Source organism: Pteropus medius, unplaced genomic scaffold, assembly GCF_902729225.1.
Source record: "Pteropus medius unplaced genomic scaffold, Ma_sr-lr_union100, whole genome shotgun sequence".
Lineage (NCBI taxonomy): Eukaryota > Metazoa > Chordata > Mammalia > Chiroptera > Pteropodidae > Pteropus > Pteropus medius.
Window position 1 is genome coordinate 3,070,034 of NW_024344378.1, and position 16,622 is coordinate 3,086,655.

General features: G+C 61.3%; 1 protein-coding gene across 4 annotated transcripts in view; it reads left to right on the forward strand.

The window, feature by feature from the left end:
* PFKFB3 (6-phosphofructo-2-kinase/fructose-2,6-biphosphatase 3) overlaps positions 1-16,622 on the forward strand; it is a 57,895-nt gene that overhangs the window by 39,012 nt on the left and 2,261 nt on the right. For 2 of the 4 annotated variants that reach the window (XM_039871022.1, XM_039871020.1), the window contains exons 2-14: positions 3,737-3,862; positions 4,710-4,806; positions 5,468-5,534; positions 6,069-6,143; positions 6,492-6,548; positions 8,474-8,598; positions 9,022-9,229; positions 9,466-9,612; positions 9,787-9,891; positions 10,687-10,816; positions 11,408-11,470; positions 11,599-11,663; positions 13,603-13,776. In XM_039871022.1, the coding sequence (XP_039726956.1) occupies positions 3,737-3,862; positions 4,710-4,806; positions 5,468-5,534; positions 6,069-6,143; positions 6,492-6,548; positions 8,474-8,598; positions 9,022-9,229; positions 9,466-9,612; positions 9,787-9,891; positions 10,687-10,816; positions 11,408-11,470; positions 11,599-11,663; positions 13,603-13,776 (1,439 nt within the window). Of the gene's footprint in view, positions 1-3,736; positions 3,863-4,709; positions 4,807-5,467; positions 5,535-6,068; positions 6,144-6,491; positions 6,549-8,473; positions 8,599-9,021; positions 9,230-9,465; positions 9,613-9,786; positions 9,892-10,686; positions 10,817-11,407; positions 11,471-11,598; positions 11,664-13,602; positions 13,777-15,174; positions 15,198-16,622 lie in introns of all 4 variants that reach the window. The other 2 variants (XM_039871021.1, XM_039871023.1) reach the window with 2 other exon arrangements.

Below are 16,622 nucleotides of genomic sequence, written 5' to 3' on the forward strand. Positions count from 1 at the left end.
GGAATTCACCACATACTACAGAAGAGATTTGGCTTAGCTGGGTTCTCCGACCTCCCAAATGAATCCTCAGGCCCACCCGCCTGGGGCCGGACCACTTAGATATTGGTCCCTCACATTAAGCAGACGCTTGGGGCTGATGTCACCCCAAGGGCGGGTTTGTGTCCAGTGGACAATAGTTAAGTGTTTGCCAGTTCGCCAGTGCTTCCTGGGCCTGCATTTCTTCTCCCGGGGCTGAGGGCGTGCGGCAGCCTGTTTCCCAGAGAGGCTGCCTCAGGTGGTGGTGTTAACTGCAGGGCCTTCTGTGCCCTTGACCCTTGCTGGGCGGGAGTCGGGGGTTACGCTGCAGTCATCCCAGCAGGCCTGCTGGGGGCTGACCCCGTCTGCATCTGCGGCTCGCCGTCTGTCTTAAACAGCCCTTTCCATTTCTTCCCCTGGGGAAAGACTTGTCGAAGCCATAATCTACTCACTTATTGCAAAGAGCACGAATGACTTGGCACGTTCTGGAGGCCAGCACTTTGGAGCGCTTCGGGGCAGAGGAGAGTTCGCAGGAGAGATGGGGCAGCAGCAAAGTGTCTTCCGACGGTTTATGTTACTTGCCGAGCGTGAGTCGTGGGAGTCAGTACAGTGGGTGGGGACAGCTGCGCATTACACATTATCAGAGAGGCTGGCGGCTTAATCCGGGTCACAGGGCTGGAAATGGAGTGGCGGCCCGTCGGTCTGGCTGTCCGTTTCCAGGACTGGCTGCTCTGGCCAACCACAGATGCTTCTCCCCGCACTCACCAACTGGGCTCCTGGTTATCGTTTGCTTTCCCGTGTCCACTTACGTGCAGGGAACCAGAGTGCGTGATATACTAATGAAACGAGGCAGCTGGCCGTACACAGCCGGGTCTAGCTCACGCGCTACTCAGGGACACTCGCCCGGGCTGCCCGGTGCAAGCCCGCCCCCACGGCCGCCTCGGGCCGCAGGGCCAGCGCTCCCTAGGGGACGCGTGCTGTGCTGTTATCACAGCATTCGTCACGCCGTGTGCGTTGTTGGCTTGTGTACTGTCTGTCGACCTCCACCCCAGACCAGCCGCTTCTCGGCACAGGGGTCGTGTCCACGTACGCTCTGTGCTCACAGGGCACCCAGCACCTGTGGTGTGTCCTTGAGCGCGTGAGTGACATTGGGGAGTTGAGGGTGAGCTCCCAGAACTTGGCGACGTTCCTCGAGCTCTTACTCAAGTGATGGCTTTAACCACGGATGACACTTTTAGCCTGAGTGCCCGCCCCCGAGCTGCGATGAAGGTGTTTATGTCCTGTTAACCCCGCGGTCGTCCCTCACGCCTTTGACGGAGGGAATGGGTGCACATCCCACGTACACGTTTGCATTGACATCTGAGTTGACATCTCAGTACATCTAAGTATAGAAACTTTTTTTTTTTTTTTGGTCAAAAAGGAATTCAAATATTAAACACGTATACAAGATGCAATGAAACACACACGTACTTTTTTGGAAAATCCTGTATTAAACTCCATACTAGTCCCTGGGCCGGTGGAGAGGGGGAAAAGGCAGCGTGCTCCGGGAGGATGGACGGGATGAGAGCTGGGTGCGTCAAAAAGGGCTGTAGAGAAGAAGAGCCCGAGGGTCTGCGGGGAACTGAGGCAGGGCAGGTGATTATAGGACCGAGACGGCGCCTGGGACCTGCCGTGACTTTATGAAAGAAAAGGGAGCGATGGAGGAGAGTAAGACTCGAAGGCTTGGTCCAAATGGTTTGTGGATCCCCTGCTCGCCTGGAGGGACGGCGGCTGGCACCTTCGGCAGACCCCGGGGAGCTCCTTTGAGTCTTCTGCAGGAAGCCAAAGCCATAGGAAGAATGACTTCTGCTTTGCAAAGTAAAGGCTCGGTGGTTTATTTCAGTTTGAGATTTGGCTTAAGAGGGTGACTCTGCCACGTCTTTGTGGCTTTCGCCGCCAGAGATCTGAAGATCTGTGCGTGTGATTCCTGGAGAGTGGTGCCCATCTGCGATTCGATGAATCAGTCAGCCTCTGTCTCCACTTCTTTGGCATGGATCCAGCCAGAGTAGTCCGTGCTCGTGCTCAGCTCAGAGGCGTGCAGGGGGTGGCCTTTGTGTGTGCGTGCATGTGTGCGTGTGTGCGTGTCCCCATCTGTCTCTGTGCATGTCTGGATGCTCTCTCAGAGCAGGGGCTCGCTTGGCGGGGACATCAGATAAGGTCAGTGGAAAACCCGTGGTTTGTGGGGGGAGGATTAGTAGAGGGGGGATGGTGGTGGGGCACAAGTAAGAACATTCTCCTCACGTGTCACCTGCCGCTGCCGCAGTGCATGCAGCAGGGTGCGTCTCGTCCCCGCTGGTGTTCAGGGAGACCGTCACCGTTCTCCGTGTGCCCCGTGGCGTCTTTGCCTCCCTCGTGTGCTCACGCGGGGGCAGGGAAACGCCTCTGTTTTCGAGGCGCTCGTTTGTTCCTGGCCACAGGGAGCTGGGGGGCCCCAGCCCAGGGCTTTCGTGGCCCTTGAATGTCTCCTGGCCTCCTGACTGCCTGTCCTCCTCCACCTCCTCACTCTGCACGGAGAAAGTCACCGATGGTCAAGGCACATGAAAGAACCGGTCGCTGTGTGTTGTGCTTCCTCCTTGCCGCCAGCCACAGGTCCGGGGGCGGGCCCTAGAATAGTGTGCTGGCCGTTTGGACAGCCGACCTCGCCTTGTTCAGCAGGCTGAGCGCAGGACTGCGTGGGGACCGTCCAGCGTAAGATAGGCATCTTCCTTCAGATAAAGCATCTGTCTAAACATGACGACGTCTGCCTAGATTTGGGGTGCAGCTGAATAGCTTTGCCTGCACCCGTGTGCCCGGTGCCCAGGGAGCAGTGCTGCGTGTCTGGTGGGGGACGCGGGGCTGACCGTGGCAGCCGGGGGGTGGGCAGGTGGCCAGTCTCTTGCTCTCAGCAGGTGGTCCCTGGTTCACGAACACTCATTACCAGGATGCTGGAGTCACCTGAAGGTGTCAGGGTTTTGGGGGCAAGATGCCAGCCAAGGAGACACTGCCCCTTAAATGTCCAGGGCTCTGTGGCTGCCTTCTTAAGACGCAGCGAAGAGCCTCTCTCCCCGGTGTGTCGTCTTACGGGGATTCCGAGGGACATGGGACAGTAGTTCAGCAGCGAAGCCAGGAGGAGGTTCACAGGCACGACCTTCTGGGTTCCCTTGCCCGGGAGCGCGTGGGATCCCGTGACCCGCCATGCCTTCGGCCTGCTGTCACTCAGAACTAGGCAGTGGGCAGGCGAGGAGCAGAAAAGGGCAGGAGAGTCAGTCCCAGGGACAAAGGGATGTGTCTGTCGCCCTGTGGCGGGGAGGGTAGGGCAGCGTTTGGAGTCCCTGACCTACTTTTGTTTGACAGACTCCCACTTTTTAAAATCACCTTCCTTGCCTACATTATTTTGTTAACCAATGTTACTCCGATTAATTTAAGTAAATGTAAATAAAATTGTCTTCTTAAAATAAAAGTTTTTTAGGAAGGTCACTCAGACCAACGGGCTGGAGACTGGGAGGGACGTTGATGATTGGCTTCTTTCCAGATTGACTGGGGAGGGGGCGTTACCTGGAAGCTGGAGGGAGCTGCGCGGTGAGACCCCCGAGGCGGGGCTCCGGCCACCAGGGGGCCCTGGTCTTGCTGGACCACGAGGTGGGCAGGAAGTAGGCCTGCTTCATCTTCATCTCTGGCCGCCCCTGTCTGTTCCCCCCCACAGCCTGTGGGCCGAAGCTGACCAACTCCCCCACGGTGATCGTGATGGTGGGCCTGCCAGCCCGGGGGAAGACCTACATCTCCAAGAAGCTGACTCGCTACCTCAACTGGATTGGCGTCCCCACGAAAGGTGAGCCTGGGCCCCAAGGCCAGGTGGTCACACTCCCTGCTGTGACCCTACTCCCCATCCCCCCAAAAAGCCCCCATATTGTCACCCGCCGCGCTGCACACACCCTTACTTTGCGGTGGGGTCTTTTCCCACTGGCCGCTCTGTGATTCCCGCCACCCTGAGCCCCCTCAGCCCCCACTCGGCTCCTCCAGGAAGCTTCCTCTGCCACCGCGGTCCGTGCTGGTCTTTGTCCCTCACGTTCCCGGAGCGCTCAGTTGCTAGGACGTCGCTCTGCTGACTGTCGTAAAGGGCTCCGAGCCATCGATCAGATTTTATGAGTCCCTCCCTGGTCCGTCCAGCCATCTGGGACACGCCTGGAGGGCAGGGACTGATTTTACATCGCTGTCCCCTGCTGTGCCCAGCGCGGTGCCTGGCTCAGGGAGTGAATATTCGGGGTCGCAGGCTGCTGCGTCAGTGGGTGACTGAGTTAGACCCGGCCGTGGTGGGCATCGCTGGCAGAAACCACTGCCCCCGTGTTCACTAGACGTGTGACTGCCACCTGTTCTCACAGCCTCAGCCTCCAGCCCCTGACCTTGCGAGGCTGGCCGGGGGACTGGGCTGCAGTGGACAACCTGCAGAAAAGCAGGTGGCTGGGAGCCACGCCCGGTCCAGGGGCCCCGGCTCTTGCAGGTGGATGAAGGCACGGGACGAGGGGGTCCGCTTTCTGGTTTCCACGTCTTACCAGCATCGCACTCCAGTGGGCGTGCGTGTGTGGGCTTGTTCTCCTTTTGGGGGAACGTGCCCAGCCGCGAGTGGCCCGCCTCCTCCCGGCGGCCAGCTCAGTGTCCCCTGTCCCCACCCGTCGCAGTGTTCAATGTCGGAGAGTACCGTCGCGAGGCCGTGAAGCAGTACAGCTCCTACAGCTTCTTCCGCCCGGACAACGAGGAGGCCATGAGGGTCCGCAGGTAAGGCCCGTGCCGCCGGGCAGGCCCTGGCGGGGGGTCGCTTTGCTTCCGGAAGCGGGGTTCGGTGAGGGGACAAGGAAGCTGGCCTGGGGTGTGGCCCCACTGCCGGTGGCCCCACTGCCGCGTGCGTTAGGGCGTCTCCTGGCATCTGTGAGACGCGCTGCTCCCATCGGCTCCCGGACGGGCTAATGCAGCTGACATGATGCGGATCAACAACACGGTCTTGTTATTAAGAACGAACACAACCGCTTTCGTGGAAAATCAGCTGTTCACACGAGAAAGCACTTTTTTAAGCCCGAGGTGATCCTGAAACCCGAGTGTGATGACGTCCAGCCCTGGCTGCACTTTAGAGTCACCCGGGAGGTGGGAAGGGACCTGGCACCAGGCCCGCCCTGGGCCAGTCCGTGCGACCTGGGCAGGACCTGGGCGTGGGTTCCTCGGAGGTCCCGGGGTTCACCGTGCAGGCACAAGCAGCGCTTCGGGGGGTGACTGTGGCCCTCCGTGGGGCTCTGACGGGGTGCCCCTGGGCCAGCGGGGCCTGGTCAGCCCGAGCAGGCCCGCGGTAGCACAGCCGGGCGCTGCGGCCCCTGGGGTGCGGGGGTGCTGGGTGTCTCCTGGGGTGGGTGGGCCCTGATGCCTGCACTCTTTCCGTGTGTCCCAGGCAGTGCGCCCTGGCTGCCTTGAGAGACGTCAAAGCTTACCTGACGAAGGAAGGGGGCCAGATCTCAGTAAGTTTTGGGGTACACGGCTCCGTCTCCAATCCCGTGGTGGGATGGCACCCTGGACAGAGTGAAACAGAGACACTGGCCTGAGCAGTGGCGTGGTGGGGACCCCTCAAATAGGGACAGGTGCCTCTTGCCCAAGAGTTGGGAGAAGCAGGTGGCTGGACAGCACAGGGACACGGGACGGAGGTCAGGGCGGGGGGCACAGCCGGCCAGTGTGCCCTGCACCCCTCCTCTGCGTGTGGTTGGCACCCCTGCAAGGCATGCTGGACCTGGGGTGGCTGCAGCCACGTGCACCCTCCCCTGTCACCGTCACTCGTTCCTTTGTTTTAAGGGCCATCGCCGTCCGTCCCCTTCCATCCCTGAGTGTGGCGGGGGAAGGGGGGAGGCGGGGAGGGCTGTGGGCCGGGCGCAGCCTCTCTGGAACCGCTGTTTTTGGCTTCCACTAGGAAGGGACAGGCCCGGCCTCCGTGGTGTGGCCGACGCGGCTAAAGTCCAGCGTGGGTTCCCCTCACGGTCCGCTTTCTTCCTCCCTGTCAGGTTTTCGATGCCACCAATACGACCAGAGAGAGGAGACACATGATCCTTCATTTTGCCAAAGAAAACAATTTCAAGGTGAGCCGACCTGACGGCCCCGCCCGGAGCGCTCAGGAGGAAGGGCGGGAAACCCTCCAAACGGACCGGTTCACACTCGTCCCTCCTCCTCCCACTGTCCCCTCGTCCTGCCCACCCCCTGGCGGGCGCCCGTGGGGGTGACCCTGACGGGCGGGGCTGGGGGGCGAAGCGTGTCTTGACTGGGGAAGGATCCGATTGGGCAGGCAGCCCCTTTTCTTCTGTCTCGGGGATTCGAGAGTGGTGGCCCCTCCTCGGACACGGGGGTCACGTGGCGCTGCCGGAGCTGGCCCTCCGCGTCCCCGGTCAGTGGTTTCCTGACGCGGCTGCCGCCCCCGCCTCCCTCCCCAGGTGTTCTTCATCGAGTCCGTGTGCGATGACCCCACCGTCGTCGCCTCGAACATCATGGTAAGGCCATGCCAGACCCCCAGGCAGTTCCCGGGCCCCCGAGGGGGAGCCGGCTCTCCTGCCGGCGGTTGGTTGTGTCCGAGGTGGGACCCGGAGGCTGGGAGCGCAGCGCTGTGTTGTGCTTAGGAGGGCGTTCTCGGACCCGAGCTGGCTTCGCACCGGGTCCTGTCGGTCAGTCGGCAGAAAGCAGTCTCCGTGGGATGTGAGGTCAAGCAGGGGACCTGAACAGGGGCGGCAGCTCTGGGTGGGGATGGGGATGGGGCTGCTTGGGGCCGAGGGCAGGTCACCCCTCCAGGAAGCAGGCTGGTCTCTTTTGCTGTTAAGGGCCCTGGGAGGTGGATGGCTGTGTGTTGACAAGGGGCATAGGACTCAGCAGGATAAAGGCAGCATTCCCAAGTTTGGGGAGCATGGGAGTGCTAAATCTATCTTCTGCTGAGGCATCCACAATCTGTGACAAGGGGAGGTACTCGGATAAACAGCATAGTTGGCAGTTTAATTCGATGGATTTGTCGCATTCTTAGATTTCATCCCGGGATAGTAATATGTCATACGTAGAAAGGGTCACTGTCAAGACCTGACCACACGTCACCGTCTCGGGTCGCAGATGATTTTCTGTCGGGCTCAGATACATCGCAATAGGATGGTTCTCGTCTGGGGACGCGGGCGTTGCCGCGGGCAGAGCGCCTCTGCGGAGGGCCGCGGGGCTCATCGGCCCCTGGCGCTGGGCCTCTTCTCCAAGGTGGCGGGAATATTCCAAGCGTTTCTAAGAGACGAGCTCATCTTTCCGGAAGGGCGATTCAAAGTGTGGGAAATCGGTCCCGATTAGTCTTGACGGGTCCGAAGGCAGAGGCTCAGAGGGTTCGGCTGCATCTCTTCGGCTCGGTTCTGCGAGGTCACCTGTCCCCGGTGGTCGGCGGCCACGCGCTCGGCCCGGAGCTCACTGCCCGTCTCCGTTAACACGCTGCGTCACGCGCACCCTCGGTGTGCAGAGCCTCACGCGGCCGGGCGGCTGCTGCCTCTCCTCTGTGCTCTCTGTGCGGCTGGCTGTGCCGGCGGGGCGAGGGATCTGTTCTCAGGGGTGCATTTCTGTGGCGCTCAGCAAGTGCACGTGGCTGTGCCACCGTCCCCACCGTCCATCTCCCCAGACCGGAGCTCTGCACCCCGCAACACCGAGTGCCCACTGAACCTGGGGTTTGGAGGAGTAGCTGCCTCTCTTCGCCCCACAGTAGCTGCTGGGAGGATAAAAGTCTGAGTTCCGCTAACATCCGCCAGGTGGCTCAGACCAATTGTCCACTTATGGGGCTGGAGGGTGGCGGAGTGGTGGTGGGGGTGGTGGTGGCAGGCCCGAGGGCTGGGCTGCTGTGTCTCCCTCCTGTGAGCACAAACCTTGGAAGGTTCGGCCCGGCCGGGCAGGGAAGCGTTAGTCGGGGGCCAGTTACAAGTGTGCGCCTCCCCGTCCGTCTGTCGGTGGTGGGGAAGGGTCCTGCCTGACACACACGCCGGGGGCGTCACCCACGGCCCCCAAGTGCACCTCGGCTAACCGACAGCCTGCCCTCCACCTGGGGAAGTTGCAGACGGGGACGCAGAACCCGGCTGAACAGAGGGCTGGGCTGTCTGGGGGTGACTGGGCTGCTGGATTGATCCCCAGTCGCGGCCTATTCAGGTGTCATGAGAACCTTGTGGGTTTCCTGTCTCCTTCCTGTCAGGCAGCGATCTTCTGTCTGCTGGGGTGTGTCCCCCGCCCCTGTGTAGCCGTCCTGCTGTGACTCGACTCCGCTGCACATCTTTCCTCCTAAATGCCGGGCCGGATCATCGTTGTTCTGAGCCCGGCTGTGCTTTCCCCGTCTGCCAGCTCCAAATCCTGCTTCAGCTAAGCAGAAAGCCTTCCAGCGTGATTCATCAGCTGCCCCTTTGTGGTGTTACAGGAAGTGAAAATCTCCAGCCCGGATTACAAAGACTGCAACTCAGCAGAAGCCATGGACGACTTCATGAAGAGAATTAGTTGCTATGAAGCCAGCTATCAGCCCCTCGACCCCGATCAATGTGACAGGTAATGCCCAAGAGGCGACACACTCTGAATCACCTGCTTTTGGCCTCTGTGCTTCCTCAGTGTTCTCACAAAGCATTCGCTCCTGGCGATATGTTTGTAAACTCTCTTTTAAACTGCCTTTTCCAGAAGTTCCTTGATTGCACGTTCAGTGTGACTGCTTCAGCCGCTGAGCGGGCGGAAGTGTGGGAAGGGGACACCTGAGCCCAGTCTCATTTTGTTTGCAACCTCCTGCTTTTCTCTCCCCTACTCCTGGGGGGTCAGCAGCCTCCCTCCCACACGCCCACACTCATACTCCCACGGTCAGAGAAAACAGGTGTGGTCTGCCCTCCCGGGGCCGCCGGCCTGGCACTGCGCTCTGCGGGCAGCAGGCTGTGCGGCCGTGCCCCAGGCGGGGCCCTGATCCGCAGCCCCCTTCCCGCGCAGAGACCTGTCCCTGATCAAGGTGATCGACGTGGGCCGGCGGTTCCTGGTGAACAGAGTGCAGGACCACGTGCAGAGCCGCATCGTGTACTACTTGATGAACATCCACGTGCAGCCCCGAGCCATCTACCTGTGCCGGCACGGCGAGAGCGAGCACAACCTCCGCGGCAGGATCGGAGGGGACTCGGGCCTGTCCAGCAGGGGCAGGAAGGTAGGAGTGGGGCCGAGGGCTGGGGGCGTGTGTCCCCGCGCATGCGTGTCTGTGCGTGTCTGTGTGTGTGTGGACACAGAGGGTCTCCGGGCCATGGGGAGGGTGTGCGGGGCTCCTCGCCATTTGAATGAGATTAGAGTGACCGTCCCTAGTGCCAGTGGGAAGAGCCCGCGCTGCTTCCCCGGGGGGCACAGGAGCCTAGAGCCCAGAGTGTGCCCCTGTCGCCCCGCCCCCAGTTTGCCAGCGCCCTGAGCAAATTCGTGGAGGAGCAGAACCTGAAGGACCTCAAGGTGTGGACCAGCCAGCTGAAGAGCGCCATCCAGACGGCCGAGGCCCTGCAGCTGCCCTACGAGCAGTGGAAGGCGCTGAACGAGATCGATGCTGTGGGTCCCGGGTCCCCGCAGGCTGTTGGGGGGGTGGGCGACCGCGCAGGGAGGCCTCTTCCCGCCCCCTCTGCTGGAAACCCTGGGGGCCCTGAGACCCGCGGGCGCGTGTGGCCCAGGGAGGTGGCCGCGGGGTGCTGCTTCCCTCACGTGACCCCCGGGTGTTCCCTCCAGGGTGTCTGTGAGGAGATGACCTATGAGGAGATCAAGGACACCTATCCTGAGGAGTACGCCCTGCGCGAGCAGGACAAGTACTACTACCGGTACCCCACTGGGGAGGTGCGTGTGTGCCCTGCGCCCCCCGCCCCATGTGCGGCTCGTCTATGTCAGCTCCCTCTAGCCCGCGGCGCTGTCCCCTTGTCTCGTCCTGGCCCTCAGCCTCTGGGACCTGGTCAGTAAGGGCAGGAAGGGGGATAGCAGGCGGACCAGTGTGAGTGCGGGCCTTGCCGGTCTCGAAAGCCATAGATAATCCTACCCCTTCTTTAAAAATTTTTTTATGGAGATAATATTCCCATAATGTAAAGTTAACCGTTTTCACCGTTTGAAAGTATACAATCCAGTGGTGTTTAGTATATCCCCAACACCATAAGATCCTCGCCTCTAATTCTAGACCATTCCATCATGCCAAAAAACACCCGTCTGTGAGCCCCAGCCCCGGCGACCACGAGTCTGTCTCTGGAGGGGCCTGCTGTGGACCGCTCACCTGAGTGGGGCCGTGTGCTACATGGTCTTCTGCGTCTGGCTGCTGCCGCCACTTGGGTCACAGTTGCAGCGTGTGACAGGCGCAGCTTCCTGACTCCCCAGCGCAGAGGGGAGGGTCAGGAGAGGGGCGGAGCCATGGGGGCGAGGACGTAGGTTTACGCCCCGTAGGAGGACTGCTCCCCCACATTCTCGCCGAGCGGGGACGCCCTCCGACTCTGAGGCTGCGGGAGGCCCCCTGGCACCCTGAGGCGGCAGCACCCACACACGCGAGTGCTGAGCGGTCGGCCGACGGGTGTTCTCTGGGTTGCACTGGGGGCGGCCGAGGTGGCTCGTGCTCCTGCTCCATGCGGCACCCTGTCGTCCGTCTTGCAGTCCTACCAGGACCTGGTCCAGCGCCTGGAGCCGGTGATCATGGAGCTGGAGCGCCAGGAGAACGTGCTGGTCATCTGTCACCAGGCCGTCCTGCGTTGCCTCTTGGCCTACTTCCTGGACAAGAGTGCAGGTGCCGCTGTCCCCGAAGCGTTCTCAGGGTCGGGGGACAGGAGGCGCTGTCCTCCGAAGCATCTTCGGGGTTGGGGGACGGGAGCCGAGTGCAGCCCCTGGCAGAAAGGAGGACATCTAGCCTCTGGGTTTGGGGTGGCACGGCCCTGTCCTTCCTTGCCCTCCCCTGGGAGACCTCAGAGCACACGTGATGCACGATGGCTTCGTGCGGGAGCCCCCTGAGGGCCCGTCCGTGGGCAGGGGCCAGCTCTGCTCTTCAGCTCACCTGTAAGAAGCAGACAGCCCAGAAAACTAACTTGAAACTTAAGTCTGCGTCTGCCCGAGGCCCAGCTGAGTCCCGACACACCCGAATTGTTGAGGGAGTCACTTTTTGTTCACTCTCTCTGTGTGAAGGTGGGCTTGGGGTTTGTTTTGATTTTGTTCTTCAGGCTAGGTGTCTTTTCTAAGGCCATCTGCCTTGTGTGAGGGGTGGGGGGCGCCGCCCCTGCCCGGCCGGGCCCCCGAGGGCACTGTCGTGGCAGACTCTCACTGGGGGCCATGGATGGCCATCCTCGAGCCCCACACCTAATCATGGCACCCTTCCTCTTTCCAGAGGAGATGCCTTACTTGAAATGCCCCCTTCACACCGTCCTGAAACTGACGCCCGTCGCTTACGGTGAGTATGGCGACGCAGCCCCTGCCGAGACTGCCCCCCTGGGACGGTGGCTCCTGGTGGCCGTGGGGCTGTAGGCGGCCTGTCCCCTGTAACCAGAAGCCGATCGGTCTCTCGCCACCCTCGCCCAGGTTGCCGCGTAGAGTCCATCTACCTGAACGTGGAGTCAGTGAACACACACCGGGAGAGGTCAGAGGTGCGTGTGAGCTCCCCCGCCGGTCCCCCGCCGGTCCCCCTCCTGTGCTCCATCCCGAGATCTGTCGAGTGACAGCCCCGATGCCTGGGACTCCCAGGAGGCCCCGCGATTGCGTCGCCTGTGCGCGCCTGTGCGCGCCTGTGCGTGCCTGTGCGCGCCTCTGCGTGCCTGTGCGCGCCTGTGCGTGCCTGTGCGCGCCTCTGCGTGCCTGTGCGTGCCTGTGCGCGCCTGTGCACGCCTGTGCGTGCCGACGCGCGTCGCTCAGCGGGTTCTCGCGGGGCGTTTTCTTGGAACTCGGGGGGCCCGGGCGACTTTTTCCCGCTCTTTTCTCCGCATCCTGGGCTCCTGTCCCGTCTTTCTCGTGGCTTCTTGACCTCTTTTTTTTCTCTCTCTTTCCATGCTTCCTTTCTCCATTCTTCCTTGAGCCAAGGAGTGAACATTAAAGAAGAAGACGCATCCTGCTCTTAAACGTAGCCGCACAGCACAGTCGTTGCTGCCTCGTCCTCTGGGACAGCTAACACTTTCCTGTTCCAGAGTTAGGGGTGAAAGCAGCCTCAGCATCGCTCCTCGGCCTTTTGGCCAAGGTCAAGCGTAGTATCTGTTCGTAGCAGTTCGAAGCGGCATCGGCGGCTTCGCTCAGTCGGCCGTGTGCACGTGGGCTCAGGGTTGCCGAGGAGGCGAGCACAGTGAGCCAGGGACTGGACGTGAAGAGACACGAGGGGTGGCGGGTGCCAGGGTTTTCAGGAGGCCCCGGTGCCCGGTGGCATCGGCTTCCCACCTTGGGGATGCGGTCCGAGATCGGGTGGCCAGCCTGGCCGGGTCTCCCAGATGTCCTCCCAGGCGTCCGTTGTGAAAAGAAGTCGGAGTTTGCTTTGTCCAGACGCGGTGCTTTGCCGGCATCAGCCCGACACTTTCACACCGAGTGTGCCAGTCCCGTCCGCTCAGGAGACTCCCACTCCCAGGGAGCGTGGGCAGGAGATTTTGGCATTAGAATCCGGCTTCCGGCGGCATTTGCCTGGCTGGTTGGAACACAGGACGGCGTCCCTCGGCTCCGTGACGGCCCCTTCTGTACATGTGGGTGGTGGGTGCTGCGTCTCTTGCGGCTCTGTGAGGAGCAGCCTCCCGCCGGACCCTCCAGCAGTAGGGTTGGGCCGAACTGGGCTCCGATGGTCTCAACGCTTCACCGTGCAGGGTCTCGGTTGACAGAGACCTCGACTCGGGCTTCTTGGGCTACGAGCCACGGAGTGACAGGCCAGGGGGACTTCAGATCCCATCGCCCCAGGCGCGTTGCCACTTGCCACTCCGGTCTTCTGTGTCTGTGGTCTCTTGGGCCCTTTGAAGCCCGCCTTTCCTGCCCCGAGCCGGGCGCAGCTTGGGGGCTCAGGGCCGGTTCCATGTCTCTGCAGATCCTGGCTTGCGGTCAGCCAGGATTGTCGCCGAGGACAGAGTCCAGCGCCGACACCTCCTCCTCCCTGCCCTCCTGTCGGCTTGTCCCCTCAGTGGTTAATGCAGCCTCACGCCCGGGCCTCTCCCCTGGGCCTCTCCCCTCCAGCCGCTCCCCTCTAGTCCCCTCCTTGGAGGCTGGAGGCCCTCTGTCCCACCTCCTTGCGAGCTACGACTGACTGCAGAACTTGTCCTGCTCATCTCCTCCCACCTGTTTTGTGAATGTTGTGTTTGTCCCAGTGTGTGTCTTGGAATGATCTGGAAAAGGGGCTTGGGAGGAGACCACCCCTGATCTCGCCGACCGGGAGACACAGGGCAAATGGCAGCCCTGTGGTCACAGGGCCATTCACCGTGGTCGGTCCTGTCGTATCAGGAAATCCCAGAAGCCGAGAGACACCTTTTGTTTGGTGTTGATTTTTTTTTTTTTTTTTTGGCTTATTTACCTCCCCTTTCCTTGTAACTGTCGCCTTCTCTCTTTTGTCTTTGTCTCGCTTAGGATGCAAAGAAGGGACCTAACCCACTCATGAGACGCAATAGTGTCACCCCACTAGCCAGCCCTGAGCCCACCAAAAAGCCTCGCATCAACAGCTTTGAGGAGCATGTGGCCTCTGCCTCCGCTGCGCTGCCCAGCTGCCTGTCCCCGGAGGTGCCCACGCAGCTGCCCGGACAAGTGCGTCAGCCCCTGCCTTCCTCGCCGCCGTGTCCTGTGTCTGGGAGGGGAGGAGACCACGCCGGTGGGTGTGGCTGCGGCCTCAGACCCAGGCCTGCGTGCGGGTGGGTGGGGACTCCCTGGGGGGACACGTCAGGCCCTCCCTGACCGTGGCCGTGAGTGTGCACGAGCTTCCTGAGGGGGCCACGTCCACTAGCCGAATTGGGGAGAGCGGAAGAGGCGGCACAGCGGCCGTGTTGCATTCACATCCACGGATAGGTTCTTCTAAACCAGAGTTGCATGCAGCCCCTGGTCTGGAAGTCTCCGTGCCGCTCTGGGCCAGGGGCTTCTCTGCGGCCCACTGTAGTAGTGGGAGGGGCCCCTAGAGAGTGTCCTCGCCCGGAGCCCGCCAGGCCCGGTGACAGCCGGGGCTTGCAGGGCTGGATGGCCCGGAAATGGCCACTTTCTCACACAGCTCGTAGTGAAAAAACCAGACGGCAAAAAACCAACTAGATTTATTCGCTGAAAGATTTTGGCTGCTGGGCATTAAGATTTATTTTCAGAAAACCATTTTTTTCTTCAACAACAGCCAAGAATCTTTGCCAGTGTGTGAGACATAGTAATCTCCAGGCACAAATCTGGGTCCCCCCTCACCCCCCGCCGCCGGCCCCCTGCCAGCCACCAGGCCTGGTCTCTTACAAATAGATCACGGCTGTGAATCGGTTTGTTTATGAGCTCAGCGCCGAGGCCTGCAAACTCCTGCGTCCCCCGCGAAGTGCGTTTGAGTCTGGCGGTGTCTGGCGGTGTGACGTGGGCCAGTGCTGTGTGGCCTCGTGCGGGCGGCTGGACCTCCCCGGGCCTCGGTTCCCCCCTATGGAACGGGGAGCAGCACCTGCTGCAGACTGGGTGTCGCCCTGGCTCTAAGTTTCGGGATTTATCGTCGGCTTGCATCCCCCCTCCCCTTCCCCGGCCACCAGTCTCCTTATCCTCTGAAGTGAGGGCTTCGAGGTGTCTAATCGCTGCTCCTTTCGGGTCTAAAATTAGAGGTATTTTTAATGAAGACTGGGAACGGAAGTAGTGTCTCTCTGCCATTCTGTTTTGCTGTGAACTCTGGGTCGTAGCAGATGTGCAGAGGCCACTGTCACAGACGCTTGGAGGACTGGCCTGGGCTGGCTTGGGTGGTGCGCCGGGCTGTGCCACCCCGAGTCACAGAGGGTGCATGGCAGAGGGTTCCCCTGACTTTGACAGGACAGTCCTTAGGGGTTGCCGAGCTGAATCGTCAGGGAGTCTGGAAGCCGCCATCGGCTGGGCCTGGCTGGGAGGGTCCCCACAGAGGATGTCTTGGTTTCAAATGCCTCGGGCCCTGTCCCCTGTCCCTTTACTGACCTCTCTCTCTCTCTCCACCTTTTCTCTCTGCAGCCTTTGCTAGGGAAAGCCTGTTTGTAAGTATATTTCTCTGAATAATTTTGATGCTCGCACCTACTTCTTGCTTGCCAGTTTGGCTTCCTGCCTGTTGAAACGTCGAGAGCGATGACAGTTTTTGTGCAGTTTGAAGGAGGGAGGAGGGACGAGGGGATTCACGAGTTTTAGCAGAGGACGCAAGAAGCAACTCTGGCCCGGCTGTTTGCTCTGCGTCCTGGCGCTGCCGCCGCTGCAGCTGGCCCCTCCTCGCCCCCTCGGGGTCCTCGGTCGCTGTGGTAGCAAACCTTGTCTTGCCCCCTGGCCTGGCCCATGCCTGCCGCCGCTGACTTGAGGGTGTGTGTCCCCCTGGGAGAGCCCCTTCCATTTTGAGAGGAAACTGAGCCCAAGGCCTAGGCTGCAGCACAGGTAGAGGCCCTGCAGCTTTTCCCTCCTGCTCTGGCTGGGGTCCCCCCTCTGGGGGGCTCCAGGACCCCACACTCCAGAGAGGTCTAAATGGAGATCATCGCTCTGGATCAGGTCGTCCCGTGCCGGACGGAACCTGCCCCGTGTTCACGGTCACGTTCAGGAGCGGGAGCGGCCTCCACGTCGCACCCGCTGGGCTTCCCCTTTGCTTTCGCTGGAGCTCCCTGCAGAAAGTTCCGGTTAAGTGTCCGCTAGAGTGGCTGCTGGTACCGAGCATTTCCACTGCCCACTGCCCCGGTGGTCCCCAACCTCACCAGGAACCACGTGTGGCCTTGTGTTGCTGTTTTAGTCACAGCCACCATGCAGTATCCCCCTCCCCAGCCCGCCGGGCTCCCTGTGGGTGCTCGGGGCACCTCGACTAATTCATGCAGAGGTGGAAAGGGCCTGGGTTTGGCCCGCTAAGCTCAAGCGTGGCTTGTTCTTGGCAGCGTGCTTGGGTCAGACGTCACCCTGTAAGTGAAACGTGTTTTGTCATGCTTTACAGCTCACGGAACACGTGCTTGCCCATGTGCTGTGTCTTTGGTCCTTAAAATGACCCCAGGACGTTGGCAGGGCAGGTACTGTCCCCGTTTATCAGACAGGGGGCCGAGGGTAAGTCGCTTGCCCACAGCGATCCACCCGTCGGTGGCATAACCGAGACTCGACCGGGTGTCCCAGCCCTGAAGGCTGCCTGCCTCCTCCGGGCCGCTGTCGGAACAGCCCAGCCACGTCCACCTGCCCTGTCCAGGGCTCCTGGCGCTCGCGGCCGGCGGGGCACGGCCCGCGGCTGTGTGTTCCTCTTTGGCTCTTGCGGCCTGTCCCATGAGGCTGCTTCCTGGGGCCATGGTGCGTTTACTTACTGCTGGACCTGTCCATGACATTCAGGCTTCAGGGAGAACAGCCGCTGGAAGGCGGGCCTTGCACGCAGAACGTTCCAGATCAGCGGCTCTCCTCATGGGAAGACTCACCTTTGGGTTTGGAGCCTTCCGGTTTTGCACCTGTGC